The 21,064-nt window shown below is 45.4% G+C and overlaps 1 protein-coding gene across 4 annotated transcripts in view; it reads left to right on the top strand.

Annotated features, from left to right (window-relative positions):
• Window positions 1-21,064, top strand: part of pde3b (phosphodiesterase 3B) — a 363,186-nt gene that overhangs the window by 218,268 nt on the left and 123,854 nt on the right. For all 4 annotated transcript variants that reach the window (XM_072466423.1, XM_072466421.1, XM_072466422.1 and 1 more), the window contains exon 2: window positions 13,786-13,839. In XM_072466423.1, the coding sequence (XP_072322524.1) occupies window positions 13,786-13,839 (54 nt within the window). The remainder of the gene's footprint in view (window positions 1-13,785; window positions 13,840-21,064) is intronic.

Here is a 21,064-nt window from a genome sequence, read left to right as displayed (position 1 = left end):
CAAACATCCCCAACAGGCCCATAATCCTTCCCATACTCTCTAACGGATCCGAAACATACAGCAAGACGTCATCGGCAAAGAGCGACACCCGATGCTCCCTCTGTCCCCTCATTATCCCCTGCCACTCTGCCGATCCCCTGAGAGCCATTGCCATTGGCTCTATGGCCAGCGCAAACAGCAGTGTTGACAGCTGGCACCCCTGCCTCGTACCCCTGTGTAAATCAAAGCTTTGTGAGCTCATATCATTCGTCCTCACCCTCGCTCTTGGCGCCACACACAGCAACCGCACCCATGCCACAAATCTCGGCCCAAACCCAAACCTTCCCAAAACTTCGAACAAGTACCGCCACTCCACCCGGTCAAATGCTTTCACCGCGTCCATGGACACCACCACCTCCGGTACCAGAGCTCTTGACGGATTCATCACCACATTCAACAGCCGTCTTATATTATTCGCGAGCTGCCTGCCCTTCACAAAGCCTATTTGATCTTCTGCAACCACCCCCAGGACACAATCCTCCATCCTCCCCGCCAACAAGTTAACCAATACTTTCACATCCGTGTTTAATAGTGATATGGGTCTATACGACCCACATTCCACTGGATCCTTCCCTTTTTGGGGATTAGTGTGATTACCACCTGCTTTATCGTCTCTGGCAACTCCCCCTTCTCCAGTGCTTCATTAAACGTCCCCAACAGATGTGGTGCCAGGTCTGCTGCAAATTCCTTATAAAATTCTGCCGGGTACCCATCCGGCCCAGGGATCTTCCCTGACTTCATACCCCTGATACTTTCCAACACCTCCCTCAGCCCCAGGGGCTCCTCCAACGCCTGCCTCTTTGCGTCCTCCACCTGGGGAAATTCCAGCTCGTCCAGAAACCGCCCCATGTCCCCCTCCTCTCCTCCTGGGTCTGCCTCATAAAGTCCCTGGTAATACTCCCTAAATGCCTCATTTATTTTCCCCGGCTCTGACACCACATCTCCAGCCCCAGTCCGGATCTTCAATATTTCCCTGGACGCAGTCTGCCTCCGCAACTGGTGCGCCAGCATGTGGCTCGCCTTTTCCCCGTACTCGTACTGCACCCCTCTTGCCCTACGCAGTTGCCCTACTGCCCTCCCCGTTATCAGCCTGTCAAATTGCACCCTCGAATATTCCCTGTCCACCTCCACCATCTCGCTCACTAGACGGTCATGTTCCGCCCTCCTTTTCTTATTTGCACGAACCGTAAATGAGAATTTCTCCCTGGACCACTGCCTTCAGTGCTCCCCAAAAAATGCCCGCCGACACCTCCCCATTCTGATTGAACTCCACATAATCCCTAATCGCCACCTGCACCTTATCACACAAACCTCCATCCGCCAACAACCCCGAGTCAAACCTCCACCCCGGCCTCTGCTCTCGTCCCCTACTGAACCGACTATCCAGCCAGTGGGGCGCATGGTCCGAGATAACTATCCCCGCATACTCTGCCCCCTCCACCCCAACCAAAATCTCCCGACTCACTACAAAGTAATCAATCCTCGAATACACCTTATAGCCGTGTGAAAAGAAGGAATACTCCCCCCTGGGTTCTGAAAGCGCCATGGATCCACCATACCCATCCTCTCCATAAACCCCCCCCCCCCCCAGCTCCCTTGCCATTCGTACCCTACCCATCGACCTGGGGCTCGATCTATCCACCCTCGGCTCCAGGACACAATTAAAATCTCCTCCCATGGTCAACTGGTGCGTAGCCAAATCTGGGATTGTTGCCAGCAACCCGCTCATAAAACCTGCATCATCCCAATTTGGGGCATACACATTTACCAACACTACCGTTGCCCCTTCCAATACCCCACTCACAATCACATGTCTCCCACCTGGATCCCTCACCTCCTTTGCACTCACGAATCCCATTTTTTTGCTAATTAAAATCGCCACACCCCTCGATTTCGAATCAGTCCCCGAGTGAAAAACCTGCCCTGCCCAACCCACCCCTTAACCTAACCTGATCCTTCACAGGGAGGTGTGTCTCCTGCAAAAAGACCACCCCCGCTTTCAAGCTCCTGAGGTGCGTGAACACCCGCAACCTTTTAACCGGCCCATTCAGTCCCCGGACGTTTCACATTACCAACCTTACTGGAGGCTTGCGTCTCCAATCCCCTCTACCGTCCGTCATCTTCCCCACTTAACTCCTGCCCCTTTAATTCCACTCTGTACCTAGCCCATCCCCTTTCTTCGCCCTTGACCATGTCATCTCTCAACCCCTGCCGCGTTGCAGAACCCCCCCCCCCCGCTTTTCCCCTTTTCCCCCCTCGCCCGGCCACTCCTCTTGGCCTTCTCCCCCACCACCTCCCTTCCATTCACCAGCATAACCTGCTAGCGCGGCTGCCCCTGCCCAAAGGCACATCCTAATGACCTCCCCCCCCTCCCCTCCCCTCCTCCCCCACACTTCTCAGCTCCAAGAAGAAGGCCTCCTGCCGGCCTTACCTCCCGCACCCAAACAAGGACTTCTCCTGAACTCCAGGTAGCCTTCTCCAAAAGCAAACAAACGGATGTTCAACACAAACAGTCCCATAAAACAGGAGGGTGGATGGGAACATCCATCCCCACATAAACGTTTCACCCCTACAACTCCTTACAATCTTAACATTGAACAGAAACCACCCCCCCACAAAAAGAGGCGAAAATCCCCCAATCCCTACACCCACTTCAAACATGCTCCCGACCATTACATAGTGCAAGCACCCCGGTTCCCAAGCATTGCCGCTCAGTTCTCCCCAGTTTATGCTCCTTAATGAAGTCTTCGGCCGCTTCTGGGGTCACGAAATAATACTCCCGGCCTCCGAATGTCACCCATAATTTCGCAGGGTAGAGCATCCCAAACTTGACTTGCCGCCGGTACAGCACCGCCTTGGCCTTGTTGAAACCTGCCTGCCAGCTTTTCGGGAGTCAGGAGGTGAGTTACTCATCACCGAATTCCCAGCCTCTGTCTGCTGTTGTCGCCACAATATTTATATTGCTGGTCCAGTTTTCTGGTCAATGGTAAACCTTAGGATGTTGAAAGAGGGAAACTTAGCAATGGTAATGACATTGAATGTCAGGCGGAGGTGGTTACATTCATTTTTGTTGGAGATGGTCATTGCCTGACACTTGTGTGGCATACATGTGATTTGCCACTTGCCAGAGATAAAAACCAGAAATGTTGGAAGTACTCAGGTCAGGAAGCAGAGAAAGGTCATTGTTTGGAAATATGAAGTTAGTTATTTTCCTGAGTTAATGTTCTATTTTTGGTTGTTTTCCAATTGCTTTTCTCAATTTTGAGTTCTAGATTACCTATAAATGTCTGCTTTATTTTGATCCATTCGACTAAGTTTGACAACTGAGGGTGATGGATGTGACATCACATCTGCACTTTGAATGGATAGGAACATATTTATCTGTAGATGCATAAGATGCTAAATGTTCTTAATATTTTAGTAAACAATAAATGTCAAAAACATTTTGCAAACATATTTTTGATGCCTTTAATTTTAGTCGTTTAGAATTGAAAGTAAATCTTTTGATTGCCAGGGTGTTTGTGTTCAGGATCCTCTCCCGTGATTATTGTGTAAATGGACCCACTTGGTGTGGTATTAGCCACACATGCTTCCAGATTCAAGCCTTGGTTGTGATAGTAATCTTCAGCACTCCTAAGCTAGAGAACTGAAAGTAATTGGCCAGAATTCCCGGTCCTGATTGCTTCCTGGGCCATTTGACATGAAAGTGCAGGTTGCACCCAAGGATCCCAGCTGGGAATGCCTAAATGTATGAATTTGAGCTTTTTAAAAATAATAGTCAAATTGCCTGCTCACTTGCAGGCTGACATGAATGCTATTGGATCAAATATCTGTTGTTGATTACCTGTTGGTGCCTGTACCCAGTGCCCCTGAACAAGTCAACATCTACAATAAAAGGATGGCGTTTAAATCATTGATATTATTCACTGAGAGTGTGTGTACATCACCAAGTGAGGGAATTAGGGCAGCAAAGGTGCTCTTTATTATATCAATTGAAAGAATATATTGCAACAAATAACATTTATTTTAAATACAGCAGATTCAGAACATCAATATATAACCTTATTGATGTATTTACTCGTAACAATTATGTGTTCTTGATGGAGGAATTAATTGACCTTGCTGACTTAACCTGAATTTGTATTTGGTCATTTTCTTGCTGTTTTGCATTTAATCGCATTGGCCATGCAAAGTATTGAAATCAAATTACCCGTAATTGCATTATCTGGCGGCAGGTAAAGCACTAAAAGAAAGGGTTGCATCTTTGTTGTCTTGAGCTGTGGATTTTCCTGATTTTTTTCATCCAAAATATAATAGTACTTAAAAAGGATGAACGTGCTAATTAGGTTTTATCAAGCCTGTAATTCCATGGTCAAAATCAGCTATTATTTGTGCGACATGCATCTCAGGAAATGTACATGTCCTTGTACAGTTTTCATAGACAATGTGACCCATCAAGTTGCATCTTACACTGTAACTGCTGGAAATTGATCTCCTTTAGAGAATTGTTGCAGTCTGCAATTTTGTTACATTTTACATACCACAATAATTTGCCTTGTACATGGTTTATATGCAAAACCATTTACAGTATTTGGGTCCAACAAATACTTCCTGTAATAAACAGAAGGCAAACCCACATGCGAGTCACTAAGAAATTTATTGTTTTAATTTACAAATCTGTGGTTTACAGTGTATAAGTTGAAAGAGATGATGTGTATGACTGCTTTTTGCAAACATTTGTTTTTTATTAAAACAATTGATTGATTTAATATGGTTCTAGGAAGAATAAATACTTAAACTGATCTCTTTCAGTGATGCACCAATGTAACAAAAGCAAGGCTTTCTGTTCTGCACATCTCGTGGTTTTGGTTACTTTGAAACCTGTGGCTTACAAAGTTCCTGTCTGAAATTATAGATTTTTGAACAGCTATTATTGCTTTCCCGTTTAATGAGGCTTTTATTGTGCCGAACAATATTGTTTGATTCCATACAAACAGATGAATTAGGAGCAGCAGTAGGCCACTTCACCCTTCAAGTGTACTCTGCCATTCAATAAGATCATGGCTGATCTGATTGTGACCTCAAGTCCACAGTCCCGCCTTCTTAAATTGTGTTCATATTTTCACTATTTCAACATGTGAAAATGACATAAAATGTATTAGGCATTTGTAATGGCACCTTTGATAATGTTGTGACTCGTCAAACAAAACTCATTTCCAGGCCTTGAGTATTGCTGGTAAAAAGCGATTGAAATTTTTTTTTTGTCTACATTTTTCATCTTACACTCTTCAAGATACCTTGCAAGAATATCAATGCCAGTGGAAACAACAAATTTATACTGTACTTGTACAGTATAAATTTGTTCTACTAACATATTCTTGTAAATTGTTCTGCATGCAAGATGAAAAGTTTTGACAGTCTTTTTTTTCAACAAAACCCAAATTTCAAGGCATACCTTTTTGAGTTGAAACCATTTTTATCTTGAATTTTGATTTTGTGAATGTGACTGGCAGCAAGGTTCACAGTTGTGTATTACCATTACATTCATAGCTCTAATATATTTCTAATGTACAATAACTACGGTTGATTGTGGGCTTTGTTTTTTTACAATTCTCAGGTGATGTGTGTGATGCAGTATTTGTAATTTTATATACAAGTGGACAGGAAGATTGTAACCTCACACTGTTGAGTATATCCCAGCACAAAGTAAATATCACTCCTCAGCTATATTTCATTACATATTTTTATTAGAATTGTTCAACACCTATTTTATCTGCATATTTGGCAAAACCGACTAATCCACATGCCTGCCACTTTTGAGTGCAGTATAACAAATGGGGTTATTTTTATTCAATTTCTTTGAAAATCATGGATTCAACTCAGTTAAATTTAATTATGTTCTCACTTGCTAGCAGGTTAAATGCGGAATGGTACAGATTTTGGTATATTTGTCAAAAATAAAAGTACAAATTTTCTCTATGTTGATGTAAACATTATATGTCTATTCAAACAGCTCCCTTCGTGAAATTTGAATTTGTAAAACAAAAATTTGTTCATTATTCATGAAGAGACTTGATCTGGTGCGGCGGCATGTAACACCAGGACTCACTTTAGATGGCTCCCCGTGCAGGTCCCAGTACTTTGGACTTTTCTGCCCTTTTTGCAAGGAATGTTCGGGAGATGGGTGGGTGATTCCTGAGGCATTTCCAGGAGATGGGGGAGGAGGCTCTGGGCCCGGTCAAGGAGCTGTTGGGCAAGATGGCTAAGGCGGCAGCGAGCAGGCTGAGAAGTTGAAAGAGGAGGAAGCCTTGTCTCAGCATCGACTTGCATCATTGGAAGCCGAAATGGCGATTGTTGGCGACAGAAATAAGGGCTTCAAGGTGAAACGTGATATAACGAACAGGTCCAGGTGCATGAAACTGAGGCTGGTGGGTCTGCCAGAGGGAGTCGAGGGCTCAAGGCCGGCCAAGTACTATTCTACGAAGTTCTCTCAGCTGATAAGCGGCCAGCTGTTTGTTATTTGTGATATATATAAATGACTTAGATGAGAATGTAGGAGGCATGGTTAGTAAGTTTGCCGATGACACCAAGATTGGTGGCATAGTGGATAGTGAAGAAGGTTATATAAGATTGCAACAGGATCTTGACCAATTGGGCCAGTGGGCCGATGAATGGCAGATGGAATTTAATTTGGATAAATGTGAGGTGATGCGTTTTGGGAGATCAAATCAAGGCAGGACCTATTCAGGTAATGGTAGGGAGTTGGAGAGAATTACAGAACACCGAGATCTAGGATTACAGGTTCATAGCCTTGAAGGTAGAGTCGCAGGTGGACTAGGTGGTGAAGAAGGCATTCAGCATGCTAGATTTTATTGGTCAGAATATTGAATACAGGAGTTGGGACGTATTGTTGAAGTTGCACAAGGCGCTCCAGGTCTAGGACGGGTAGGAAGCCGGCGGTGGCTAGAGTGTTGAGGGGATTTATGGACCAAATGGGAGGGGTGGACCCTTGGAGATTTGCAAGACCGGGGGCTAGGGAATTTTCATTCTTCTCACATGTCCATAAGGCTTATTCTCGAATCGACTTTTTCATTTTGAGTAGGGCGCTGATAGCGAGATTAGAGGATACCGAGTAATCAGCATTAGCCATTTCGGACCATGCCCCGCATTGGGTGGACTTGGAGATGGGGAGGAGAGGGACCAGCGCCCGCTGTGGTGCTTGGAGGTGGGGCTGTTGGCGGACGAGGAGGTGAGCGAGCGGGTCCGAGGAAGTGTAGAGAGGTACTTGGAGACCAACAACACCGGGGAGGTCCGAGTGGGGATGGTATGGGAGGCACTGAAGGTGGTGGTGAGGGGAGAGCTGATCTCCATTAGGGCCCACAAGGAGCGGAGGGAGCAGGGGGAGAGGGAGAGGCTGGTGGGGGAGATGGTGAGGGTAGACAGGAGGTATGCGGAAGAGCCTGAGGAAGGATTGTTGAGGAAGAGGCGCAGCCTCCAGGCCGAATTTGACCTGGTGACCACCAGGAAGGCGGAGGTGCAGTGGAGGAAGGCCCAGGGGGCGGTCTACGAGTATGGGAAAAAGGCAAGCCGGATGCTGGCGCATCAGCTTCGGAAGCGGGACGCAGCTAGGGAGATCGGGGGAGTTAAGGACAGGGGGAGGGAGCATGGCGCGGAGTGGGGTTGGTATCAATGGGGTCTTCAGGGACTTCTACGAGGGATTGTGCCGATCCGAGCCCCCACAGGAGGAGGGAGGGATGGGCCGTTTCCTGGACCAATTGAGGTTTCCAAAGGTAGAAGAGGGACTGGTGGCGGGACTGGGGGCCTCGATTGGGCTGGAGGAGCTGATCAAAGGGATAGGAAGCATGCAGGCGGGGAAGGCACCGGGGCGGACGGTTTTCCGGTCGAGTTCTATAAAAAATATATGGACCTGTTGGGCCCGCTGTTAGTTAGGACATTTAATGAGGCAAGGGAGGGGGGTAGCTTTACTCCCGACGATGTCCCGGGCACTGATCTCCTTGATCCTGAAGCGGGACAAGGATCCCCTGCAATGTGGGTCTTACAGACCGATTTCCTTGCTAAATGTAGATGCCAAGGTGCTGGCGAAGTTCTTGGCCACGAGGATTGAGGATTGTGTGCCGCAGATCATCCATGAAGACCAGACGGGGTTTGTGAAGGGGAGACAGTTGAACGCAAATATGCGGAGGCTTTTGAACGTTATCATGATGCCGGCGAGGGAGGGGGAGGCGGAGGCGGAGATAGTGGTGGCGATGGACGCTGAGAAAACCTTTGATAGGGTAGAGTGGGGGTACCTGTGGAAGGTGCTGAAGAGGTTCGGGTTTGGGGACGGGTTTGTCAGGTGGGTTAGGCTGTTGTACGAGGTCCCGATGGCGTGTGTGGCCACAAATAGGAGGAGGTCCGAGTACTTTCGGTTGCACTGAGGGACGAGACGGGAGTCTCCCCTGTCCCTCCTGCCCTTCGCACTGGCGATTGAACCCCTGCCCATGGCACTGAGAGAGTCGAGAAACTGGAGGGGGTTGGTGTGGGGTGGGGAGGAGCATAGGGTGTCGCTTTATGTGGACGACATGCTGCTGTATGTGGCGGACCCGGTGGGAGGAATGCCAGAGGTAATGAGGATCCTTAGGGGTACAAGCGCAATATGGGGAAGAGCAAGCTGTTCGTAGTTCAGCTAGGGGACCAGGAGAGGAGGATTGGCGAGGTTCCACTAAAAAGGGCGGAGAGGAGCTTCAGATATTTGGGGGTCCAGGTGGCCAGGAGCTGGGGGGCCCTGCATAGGCTTAACTTTACAAGGCTGGTGGAGCAAATAGAGGAGGAGTTCAAGTGGTGGGACGCGTTGCTGCTGTCCCTGGCGGGTAGGGTGCAGTCAATCAAAATGACGGTGCTCCCAAGGTTTTTGTTCCTGTTCCAGTCCCTCCCAGTGTTTATCCCGAAGGCTTTTTTCAGGCGAGTTAACAGGAGTATAATGGGGTTTGTGGTTTAATATTTGTGGGAATGAGGACCAGGGGGTAGGAGTGAGCACCAGGAGGTAGGGGCGAGCTTGGAGCAGGAGTTAAGGTGGTGGTTAGGGAATGGGTGGGGGGTTGGTGTGACCACCTTGCTAGCGCTACAAAGTAGGCGAGTTAACGGAAGTCAACTGGGGAATGGGGCTGCAACTTGTTGAACCAGCTAGGTTAGGCTTGATGGGTCTAAACGGTGGTGGCGGCGGTGGGGGTTGGTGAGAGACCCCCAATAAGGGTGCTCACCTACAATGTGCGGGGCTTGGGGGGCCCAGTCAAAAGAGCACAGGGGGTGGAGGATGGAGAGAGAGCGACCATGGCGGTTTGGAAAAAAATAGTTTTTCTTCTTTTGTCCAAAATGTGTTTTCTAGGATTGATTACTTTGTCATCAGCCAGCGCTGTTGTCAGGAATGAAGAAGTCTGACTGCTCGCCGGTGGTCATCTCTGACCATGCTGCACAGTGGGTAAACTTAAAGTTGGTGGTAGGCCGGGGATGTTGTAAGGGGCGGTGGTTAGATGTCGGTCTGTTGGTGGACCTGGGGTTCTGTGCAAGGATCTCAGAGGCTATCCAGGATTACATTTTGAACAATGACAATGGGGCGGTCTCGCCCTCGATACTATGGGAGACGCTGAAGGTAGTAATTAGGTGAGAAATTATATCTTTCAAGACGCATGTAGATGTGGAGGTGAGGAGGGAGCAGGAAAAGCTGTTGGACTATATTATAGGGGTTGATTGCAGGTATGTGAACAGTCCACCCCCAGAGCTATTATTGGAGCAAACAAACTTGCAAACGCAGTTCAATTTGATCTCTACAGATGGGGCGGTGCGACATTTGAGGCGAGCTAAAGGGGTATGGGAAGAGGCCAAATCTGCTCCTGGCATATAGACCAGGGAGGCAACGAGGGAGGTTGTCCAGAGTAGGGTGCGGTGACACAGTGGTTAGTGCTGCTGCCCCACTGTGCCAGGGACGCGGGTTCAATTCCAACTTTGGGTGACAATCTGTGTGGAGTTTGCACATTCTACCCGTGTCTGCGTGGGTTTCCTCTGGGGGGTTCCGGTTTCCTCCCAAAGTCCAAAGATGTGTAGGTTGGATGGGTTGGCCATGCTAAATTGCCCCTGAGGGTGGGATTTCAGTAATAGGACAGGGGATTGGGCCTGTGTAGTGTAATCGTTCAAAGGGTCGGTGCAGACCTGATGGGCTGAATGGCCTCCTGCACTGTAGGAATTCCATGATTTTTTTTCTTTTTAAATTTAGAGTGCCCAATTCATTTTTTTTCACTTACGGGGTAATTTAGCATGGCCAATCCACCTACCCTGCCCATCTTTGGGTTGTGGGAGTGAAACCCACGCAAATACGGGAGAATGTGCAAACTCCACACAGACAGTGACCCAGAGCCGGGATCAAACATGGGGCCTTGGTGCCGTGAGACAGCTGTGTTATACCCACTGTGCCACCGTGCTGCCCTTTAGGAATTCTATAATGAGGGGGCACGGTCTCGGCTCAGGATGAGGCAAATGAGATATTTTCCATGAAAAGTTATACACGTCTGAACTGTCGCGTGATGGGAGGGATATGATGCAGTTCATGGGGGAGTTGGTGTTTCCCAAGGTGGGGAGGTGTTACGGGAAGAACTAGAGCACCGTTGGAGTTTCAAGAGATCAAGGAGGCTTTGACATTGATGCAGTCGGGGAAGGCTCTGGGGTCTGATGGGTTCCCGGTTGCATTTTATAAATAATTCATAGACCAGTTGGCCCCTTTATTTTTGGGGATGTTCAGGGACTCCTTTGGAGAGGTGCTCTGCCATAGACGCTGTGGCAGGTGGCAATTTCCCTGCTCCTAAATAAGGAAAAAGACCACACAGACTGCGAGTCATATCGTCCGATCTCCCTGTTAAAATGTGGATGCGAAGCTTCTAGCTAAGGTTTTAGCGGTGGTGAGGAAAGACCAAACGCGGTTTGGAAACGGATGGAGATTGTCTGCAAATGTCAGGCAGCTGTTGAACGTGTCCCTTACCCCGGGGGAGAGCCGGGTTCTGGAGATCATAATTTCGCTTGAAGCGGCGAAGACGTTCGACGGGTAGAGTGGGGATTATCTGTTCACAATACCAGAGAAATTTGGGTTTGGACCGGGATTCATAGCGTGGGTGCGTCTGTTATTTGTGGTCTCATTTGCCAGTGTTTGCACTAACAAAGCGACTTCTGAGCCCTTTTGTCAATACAGGGGCACCAGGCAGGGATGTCCGATGTCCCCTTTGCTGTTTGCATTAGCAATAGAGCCACTAGCCATGGCGCTGAGGATTTTGAAAGCTTGGCAAGGAGAAGTTACAGGAGGGGTGGAGCATAGGGTCTCGCTATACACTGACAATTTGTTATATGTTAGGGATCCTGAGACGTCAGTGGGAAGCATTATGGGGATTTCACAGCGCTTTGCTGCCTTCTCTGGCTCTAAGCTAAATGTAGGGAAGAACAAATACTTGGTGGTTGGGGCACCACAGCGGAGAGGGGGGACTTGGTGGGTTGCCGTTCCAACTTGCAGGAAGTCATTTTTGATATTTGGAGGTTCTGATAGCAAAGGACTGGGGAAATTTCGGAGGTTGAACTACACGAGTCTAGTGGGGAAGGTTAAAGCAGACCTGGAAAGGTGGGATGGTCTCTGACTATACCTGGAGGGCCAAGTTCAATTGGCTAAGTTGAATATCTTGCCGAGATGTTTATTTTTATTTCCGTGCCTCCTGGTGTTTCTGCCTAAGACATGCTTCAGAGAGATCGACCGGCTTGTGACTGGGTAACGGCCCGAGGAATGCACCAGGGAAGTACTGTCCCAGTCTTTCATTTAATTCCAAGAGAGCAATTCCTGGGCCTATTCCTTTTGTTTCCAGAGGACAGATCCCTGTATATAAACATATGTAGCTTCTGGAAAGTATAATTGAACCACACTGCGAGCCCAGCTGATGATCTTAAATTGATTGTTACTGTAACTCTAAACACACTCTGGATTATTCAGCAAGTGTTCTCCACTCGGGGAATCACATATAATGTTAGACATTATGTTCTGAATTTTGCAAGCACAGACTTGTTGAATATGGCCTGTTGTGAACAGCCAAAGGGACGTGCTGTTTGAAATGATCCACCAGTCATTGGGAAATGGGGCCTACGTTCCTGGCATTTGTGTGGTAGGCAGAAGGCCTTTTTGTCTTGATGATAGCATCATGCTCATGGAAAATACCATTCGACTTGCTAATGCATCGCAGCAGTGAGAAATGGCTAGCTTATCAAGTTGCTCAATTTTTTGAGATACCCTTCCAGGCTAATTTCAAGACAACTGGGCATTTTTAAGTCAGGGCCCAGATATTTTTTATTTGTGAACCTCTGGGCACATGCAGTGGAATCTCGGCATCATATGAATCCATGTTACATCAATTTGCTCAAGCTGCAAGCTGGCACTGAAGATCTTGGCTGATGTGTTTAATAATTAATCATGAAAAGCAGCTCTTGCCAAACTTTCAGGTTAGAAGGTGAAAGGAGGCCAAACCATTCAATGGTGAATTCATTTAAAAGAAAAGTAAATTTAAAGTACCCAATTTGCTGATCCAAGTTGGTCAATCTGGCAACACCTCTGTTTTAAAATCTTTGTCAAATCCCTCCCTATCTCAGTAAACCCCAACGTACAACCCTTTGTGATCTCTGCACTCTTGCAAACCTGGCACCTTGTTAATCCCTGATTTTAATCATTTCAGCACTGATAGCTGTGTCTTAAACTGCATTGGCCCTAAACTCTTGAGTTCGCTCCTTAAACTTCTTGGTTGTTCTCTCTCCTAATTTCAGATACTCCTGAATGCCCATCTCTGGATTCAGTTTTTACACATCTGCCCGAATGCTGCAATGTCATGCTTCAGAATGTTTTACCAAATTAAACATGATGCAAATTACTGTTGTCTGCCGATGGAGGGAGACTTATGAGCCACTGTTGTTATCAGACCAGGGAGGAGAGTTTATCAAGAAATTTTGATGACAGTGTCAAGGAGAAGAAAGAACTTGCATGTTATGCTCATGACCATTTAGCAGGAACTAGATGATGTTTATGTCTGTCACTTTTTTTAAGCATTGGAAACTAGTTACAGGCTTGGAGATCTTTAAACTAACAAGGACAACCAAATATAAGACTTTCTTTCAGCTATTTGGATTGAGGAAAACTCAGTGGGGCTGGGAGTTGTTACTTCAAATTGTGGAATGAGGCAAAGTCTGAGAAATCCCCAGCAGAAGCAATGCAAAAGTCAGGTGGAAGAGTTTTTTTTTAAGTAGCAGGACCCAGGAAGGCATAGAACAGTAACATTTCTAAACCGCTGTGATGCAAGCCAGGGACCATGATGGGGCCTTAATGGCAGGTAATTGGGTGCAATCTGGCTTCAACTTTTTGTTTCCAGTAGTTTGATGAAACTATTGTCTGCTCAATTTTCTGGCTGCAACAAAAGTTTGGTATTTGTGTAGGGCTTTCAATGTAATTCTAGCTGCTCCATCCAAAAATTTTCTCAGCTCTGCACCTTCTCTCATTGACAAAATACCTATTCCCTTTCTCCCACTCCCACCTCGTCCTCACCCTCACTGCCTTCCCACTATATAAGTTGAAAATATGTTTTGTGTGTGCAGTGTAGCAAGTTAAGGTGCAACAAATGGTGCAAATTGATGTTCCAGCTACAATCTGTTAATGCCACTTATTTTCATATTTTATAGATGATCCTTTGGGATTGGGACTTGAAGCAATGGTTCAGAAGTTACCAGTATCAGGTTGGTATCAAATTTGTATCAACATGTGCATTGGCCTAAGAACACAGTACCGTCTGAATATCTTCACATTTTTGCACACAAGTGCTTTACTATCTTGCAATTGTGAGTTTTACATTTATTGTTTATATTCTGACCTTTTGACATATAATGCAAAATTGTTCTGTAACTGTAAACGAGAGGTGCCAGATAGTTCGTTGAGATTGTTCGATATGACTGGCTAATGGGAAGGATGTGTATTTGTGGGTGCGTTTTACCTGCCATTTTACTTTTTGTTAAATATGAAACTGCCTTCAACTACTTAAGGAAAGCTCTCCACCAGAAGTTAGTTGGAAATTGTTAACATTTTCCCTTGGTAATAGCATAATCTGAAGCTGCTGCATTTATACTTTTGGTTGTTTGGTTTGAAGCCCTTTGCTTTCATGTTTAGAAATTACATCAAAAATTGCTGTATATCTGAATCTTCATTTTTCATTTAAAAAAAAACATCTTGTCTGTTTAGCTTGGACATTGTTGTATATTACTTATAATATAGTTTGCCAGCTTCTGACAATCTAGTGAAAAACTGACTCTCCCAAGGAGTGATTGGTATCTTGATATATTGATTGCATTTCTAAATTAAGTGGATAGACATGCCACGGTATCTCGTATGCTGACTTAGAGGGTGCACTATTTTATGATTTGGTTTCTAACCCATATAACTACTTGATTTTCAGTTCCCAGCAGTCTGATTCATTAATCTCTCTCTCCACCTTTCTTCTGCAGATTATTTCCTCACTCTCTGTTAGTCATTCCACTAATAAACAGACACATAGTGTATGTCTCTGTCTCCTTCAAAAGCAAACAACATGTGTACCGTTGTTTTCAACAAAGCTTTTTAACAATGTTCTTTAAAATAGCAGCAAATAATTGTTGGGTTTTTACTTCCCACTGGGGTAGCTTTTGCAATATTTTATTCACGTTTCTGTTTATAGGTTCTGTATTTTCTCACTACTTATACAGTTTTACATTTTACCTCTTTTTCTTTGGGGGTAATTTTCTCCTGCTGAATATTTTCACATTTCCTTATTTTTCCCTTCATCTCTCTGCCTGCCTATTTTTTCGGTGTCAATCATTCCATTCCTTTCGCTGTAGTCTTCTCCCCGCCAGGGATTCTATGAATCCATGTATGATTGTTTATCTTTGTTCTTTGTATTCAACCCCAGCCACTATTGAGGTTTAGTACCTGTATTTTCTTCTGTTCTCCTTCCCTCTCACACGCTTTTCCATTGGCCCTATTGCTCTGCTGTAGTTCAGTTTGACATGAAACCTGAAAATGTAGAAACTGACATCCAAAGAAACAGAAAATGTTGCAGAAACTGTAGAAATAATGAAAAAAATAGAAAAACCCAGTAATAAAAAGGAGTGAAATATGAGAAGAATAAGTGAGAGTACAGCACCAATATGTGGTATATCCATTATTTGATAAAAAGAGGATTAAAGTTCTGTTGAAGAAAAGGCATACATTTCTGCTGTTTACTTCCTTAAATTCCTTTGTACCCCTTCCACTGTTTCTTGGATTTTATAATAGAGGCTATTCGTCCGATTTTGCTTTTTCCATGTTCTCTGAAAGAGTTACACACTGGATGCCAGTATCTTATCTTTTCCCCATACTTCATTTACTATGAATTATTTTCTGATTAATGATGCTCCATTGAGTGGGTTACTTGCAAAACATAATCCAAGAATTTGGGATGGCAGAATTGTGATTTCTGTGTAGTTTGACCCGAAATCTCAGAGCACTGGGAAGGTGACACTGGTTCTGTCTGTGGTGAGATGCTGGTTCAGCTCACTTGGCTAAACAACTGGTCCGTGAGGCAGAGCAAGGCCAGCTGCGTGTGTTCCGTTCTCATACCGGCTGAAGTTACTTGTGAAGGCCCTGGCTTCTCAACCATGCCCTTTGCCTGAGGTGTGGTGATCCTCAGCTTCTCTCTCTCTCTTCTCTCCCCACTCACCCCTTCTCCAATCTCCCTCAAAGGGGAAAGCATCATATGGTCATCTGGGACTATGGTGACTTACTTATGGTGAGATGGGATATTGGGGATTAGCAAGATATTGGAGAAGGTTTTGGGATAGTGGGAGAGAGGTTTTGGCAATTCTGCTGCATATTCTGGGATCTAGAATCACTGGGAAAGTGGTGATGAGATTTTGGATCACTGGAATGGGATTGCAACATTAGATAGGAAGGATTGCAACATTAGATAGGAAGGATTGCAACATTAGATAGGAAAGATTGCAACATTAGGTAGGTAGGAAGGTATCAAGGCTCAGGAATGTGTTCAGAGATTGAAAAGGGCCATGGGAAGAAGAGATCGAGTGTCCAAAATCTTTTTAGCCCAGCAGGACGGAAAGGCTGAAATCCTCTGATCAAAGGTTTGAGGGTCAAAACATGGGTGAATGGGGGAGAGCTGAAGGCCAAAATGTTGCTCTGTTTGGATTTTCTATATTAAAGGCTCATTTAAGTGTAAGTTATTGTTGTTGACCATGATTTTGACCTCCTTCCCCCCTTCAGTCGGCCTCATCTCCATCCCCTCCTGGTCAGCCGAATCATCAATGAATTGTCTGGAGAACCCCTTCCACCACCCTGTTCCATCTTGTCCAAACACACCGGGATCTCATAGACTAGTACAGCCAGTAATGATCCTAATGTACAAAGTTCTCAAAAAAGCCAGCAACCATTTGTCTGGTTGGCTGTTCACCAGTGAACTCTTGGACTCCACATATTACAACCACTTCATCCTTCATTGAGTCTGCACCAACCCTCTGAAAGAGCACACTACCTCGGCCCATGCCCCTGCCCTATCGCAACCTCAACTAACCTGAACATTCCTGGACACTTAAGGGGTAATTTTATCATGGCCAACCACCTAACCTGTACATCTTTGGACTATGGGAAGAAACCAGAACACCTGGAGGAAACCCACACAGACACGGGGAGAAAGTGCTTTGATGAATTTCTCCTTCACTGCCCATATTACCATGCTGCTTGTCATCTAGCCATCTGTTTTTGATTATTTGATTGTTGGCTAAGTTGTAGCTTGTTACATATGTTGTGTCAAACTCCATTGTGATCAGTTGGTCACGTCATGATAACGTTGACCTCCTCCTACTTTAGGGCCATTAAATAATTTTGAGACCATGCTGTGCTTTTTTTCCTTTATCCTCCAGATGATCCCTTTCCTATGTATTTAATTTTAATCTTAAAAAACCCAAAATGACAGCGTTCAACAAAATGTACCAGTTAAAGATAGGTATTTGGAAGTTAGCAACACTGAGGAGGGGTGAGAGATTATCTGTATTAAGGTTGGCCCTTGGGTTTGGCATCAGTAGTGGATGGTCATCTGTTTTAGCATAGTTGGGGTAGAGGGCCTTAAGTTTACTCGCACTGTATTGGGGCTGTGGAATTTTGCAGAGCAGAGAGATGTAATGTAGTCGTTGGTTCAGTATTAGTTTCCTGTTTCTGTCAGCACTGAAGGAAGAGTGAGTGCATGGGTATGACAGGTTTGGGAGTCTCAGATCTGGCATTATTATTGACTTTGGATTTTCTAATGGACATCTGTAGCACTGAGATTGGTGATTTGTGATTTGTTTTTTGGTTGTGCATTCCTGTGTCTGTCACTTGATCTATCTCCCAATTTCACCATTTTTGTCTTGTCTTGATCTGAGTTTGTAAATAACTGAGACACACACAGACCAAGGCCTGTAATCTCTGAGTTCTTGGGCAGTGTAACTTGGGGTAGCTCAAAGATGCGCTGGGCAGAAGTTCCTAGGTAAGAAATGCACGGCAAGTTCAAACTTTTAATGGACAACTGCCCTGCACCGGGAACCATTCAAAAAAAAAAAAAAGTTTTAAATTGCAAACTTTGATGGTTCTGACTGTTGTACAGCAGTAGTTAGCCCAAAAAAGTTAGAAGAATTACAACCACTTCTAACTTCTGGGTAATTATATCACTTAATCCTATCAATTTTCCTTAGTGATTACTGTTTTTCTCTCCATTTTGCATCTTCATTTTCTACTGTTCTTGGGATGCTTGCTGAGTCTTTTACAGTGTAGATAGATCCAAAACATTTGTTCAAAGCCTCTGCCATTTCCTTGTTTCACATTGTTAATTCCCCAGTCTCATCTTCTGAGAAACCAATGCTTCCTTTAGCTACTCTCTTCCTTTTTATACACCTGTAGAAACTTTACTGTCTGTTTTTATATTTCTTGCTAGTTTTCTCTCCCTACTTCAAAGAGGGAATTTATATGTAGACAGGTGGAGAATGGTGAGTTCAGTGGTGAGGAAAAGAAAGAGGGGAGTAGGAATGCCATGAGAGGAGAGGAATGGGTGATAATGGAGAGTGAGGAACTGGGGATAGCGTGAATGAAATATGGAGGGGAAGAGCGTTGGTATGAGAGGATGGAGACGATGGATGGGAAAGAGAGAGGATGAGGTAAGCGTGTGTGAGAGGAGTTGAGCTGGGATCATAAGAAGCGAAAGGAATAATTGGAGGAACAGAACAGTGAAAAACATTAGGAGAGGATGGTGAACGAAGACAATTAGCGAATGCTGAAGAGCATTGGAGAACTTTGTTCATGACACCAATTCTGTTGGTGGTTCTGTCTTCACCTGAATGGGTCCTAAGCTCTGGAATTCCCTCTCTCAGCCTCTCTGCCTCTTTATCCCCCTCTCCTCCTCTCAGTTGCTCCTTAAAACCTACCTCTTTAACCAAGCTTTTGGTCAAATGTCCTAATATCTCTATATGGTTTTGTGTCAAATTTTATTTGATGACCCTGCCATGAAGCACACTGGGATGATCTACGATGTCAAAGGTGCCATGGAAATACAATTGTTTGAATAGGTAAGAGAAATTGTGAGGAGAAGGTGATGGGGCAGAAGAGCAAATAATTGAGAGAAGGAGCAGGAAGGAGGAAACAAGGGGTTGGCAGAAAATAGGATAAGGACAGTGGAATACAGAAGGAAGACAATAGAGAAGAGGATGGGGAGTGAGGAGAGGAAGCATGAAGCAGTTTTGTCACCTTTGGGAAAAAGTTTCTCGAAGTTGCCAAATTATTTGATTTTTTATTTGTGCAGCTGACCACATTTGATTATGATACTGTTGAATTCTAAAAGTTTAATAGAGCTTGTGGACTTCTTGCTTATTTTACTTAGTGGTGTGATTAATGAGGAATTTCAGATATATATATTGTATAATATGTATTTGGTGCTGTAAGGGTTAAAAGCCTGGGTTAGTGTGTGTATAACTGCTGGAGTTTTTTTTTCATATCCTGGTTTACAAGACCAGCACTTGACTACAGAGGTACAATTAAAGCATTGGAAAAATGAAACAATCAGTCATTCCAATATACTTGCGACAGTAAGTGATTATTATTATTATGTGTATTGTTTCTCCGAAGTAGGGTTAATGGAATTTTGGTTCTATAAAGAACGTTCCCTGGTGAGTAGATAATTGGGGACATTGTGTTTAGTTTTAGTAAGATGATGTAGTCATTGGGAGGAGCAAGGATCTGAAGCAGTCAGGTTTTGGATTCCGGTTTGATTTGTCTGAACAGACGAGCAGTTGCTTTCAAAGCAGTTAAGTTTTTAGAAAAAAAAAAAAAAATTGCCTGTGAACAGAACAGTTTCTGAAAAGGCTGGCAGGTTAAACAGTCATTTGACTAGGCAGGAATCTGCAATCTGGTTCTTGAAGTATTGATCTCTCTCTTTCCAAGCAGTTTATCCAAGACATCCCTTTATGGCAAGTAATCCTGGGTCTGCTAACTGTATTTAAAAGTGGACTTTGACCCGAGATGAGTTTTGCTTGAGCGCAATTGAGAATATCCACACATACCGTTAATATATACTGTTTGTACAAATCCACCCCCCCTTCCCGCAGCTCTGGCATGTCTGCACCTTGAATATTGCCGCCAGGGAGCACGGTGATACCCCAAACCCCAGTATATCCGACAAAACCTTAAACAACAACCCCCCCCCCCCCCCCCCCCCCACACACACACATGGACACAGACCCTCCAATTTCTACACCCCCAGGACATATGGCCATGGTTTGCCGGCCTCCTCCGTCACACCTCTCTCAGCGATGTTCCACCCACAGGAAAAATCCACTCATCCGGGTCCTTGTCATATGCACCTTGCGCACGATAACTCATCTTCGTGCGCGACCCGATTACATTGACGCAGAGCAGCACCTCACTCCATATTTCGCGTCCTTTTTAAAAATAAATTTAAAGTACCCATTTCTTTTCTTTCCATTTAAGGGGCAATTTAGCATGGCCAATTCACCTACTCTGCACATCCTTGGGTTGTGGGGGTGAGACCCATGCGGACACAGAGAGAATGTGCCATATTCCCCAGCCTAGCTCGATCCCCAGTGCCTCCACCCATTTGCCCTTAATTATATGAAATGAAATGAAAATTATTGTCACGAGTAGGCTTCAATGAAGTTACTGTGAAAAGGCCCTAGTCGCCACATTCCGGCGCCTGTTCGGGGAGGCTGGTACGGGAATTGAACCGTGCTGCTGGCCTGCCTTGGTCTGCTTTAAAAGCTAGCGATTTAGCCCAGTGAGCTAAACCAGCCCCTGCTGCCGTCTTTCTTTCTCAACCATCCATAGATATCCCCAATCCTCCCCTCTCACCATATATGTGGAATCAGCAGCTTTTCCAGAAGCGTATACTCTGGTAACGACGGAAACCCGGGGAGTTCTTTCTGTGCAAAATTCTGCACCTGTAGTTATCAGAACTCACTTCCCACAGGCAACTCTAATTTCTCTTAACTCCGCCCACTCCGCATTCCACTCCTCTAGATACAGGCCCCTCACTTCTACCCCTTCCCTCACCATCTCTCATACATCCCATCCACCCTACTGGGAGCAAACCTATGGTTCCTACACAATGGGGCTAGCACCAACCCCATCCCAGCTTAAAGTGCTTCCTCAGCTGGTTCCAAATCTTTATCGAAGAGACTACCCCCGGAAGATTAGAATATTCCCCCAGGCAAACTGGAGCGGGGCTGTTAATATGGCTCTCAGACTTGACCCCCTTTCAGGAGTCCTCCTCCACCCGAGCCCCTGCCCACCAATTGCCTCACTTTCTCCACATTGGCTGCATATTGCAGCAGATTCGGTAGCACTAGCCCCCTGCCTGCCTTTTCCTTTGTAGCAGCGCTCAACTTACCCGTGGTGTCCCTT

The sequence above is a fragment of the Scyliorhinus torazame genome, chromosome 10 (genome assembly GCF_047496885.1).
Source record: "Scyliorhinus torazame isolate Kashiwa2021f chromosome 10, sScyTor2.1, whole genome shotgun sequence".
Lineage (NCBI taxonomy): Eukaryota > Metazoa > Chordata > Chondrichthyes > Carcharhiniformes > Scyliorhinidae > Scyliorhinus > Scyliorhinus torazame.
This window is presented reverse-complemented; position numbering and strand designations above follow the sequence as displayed.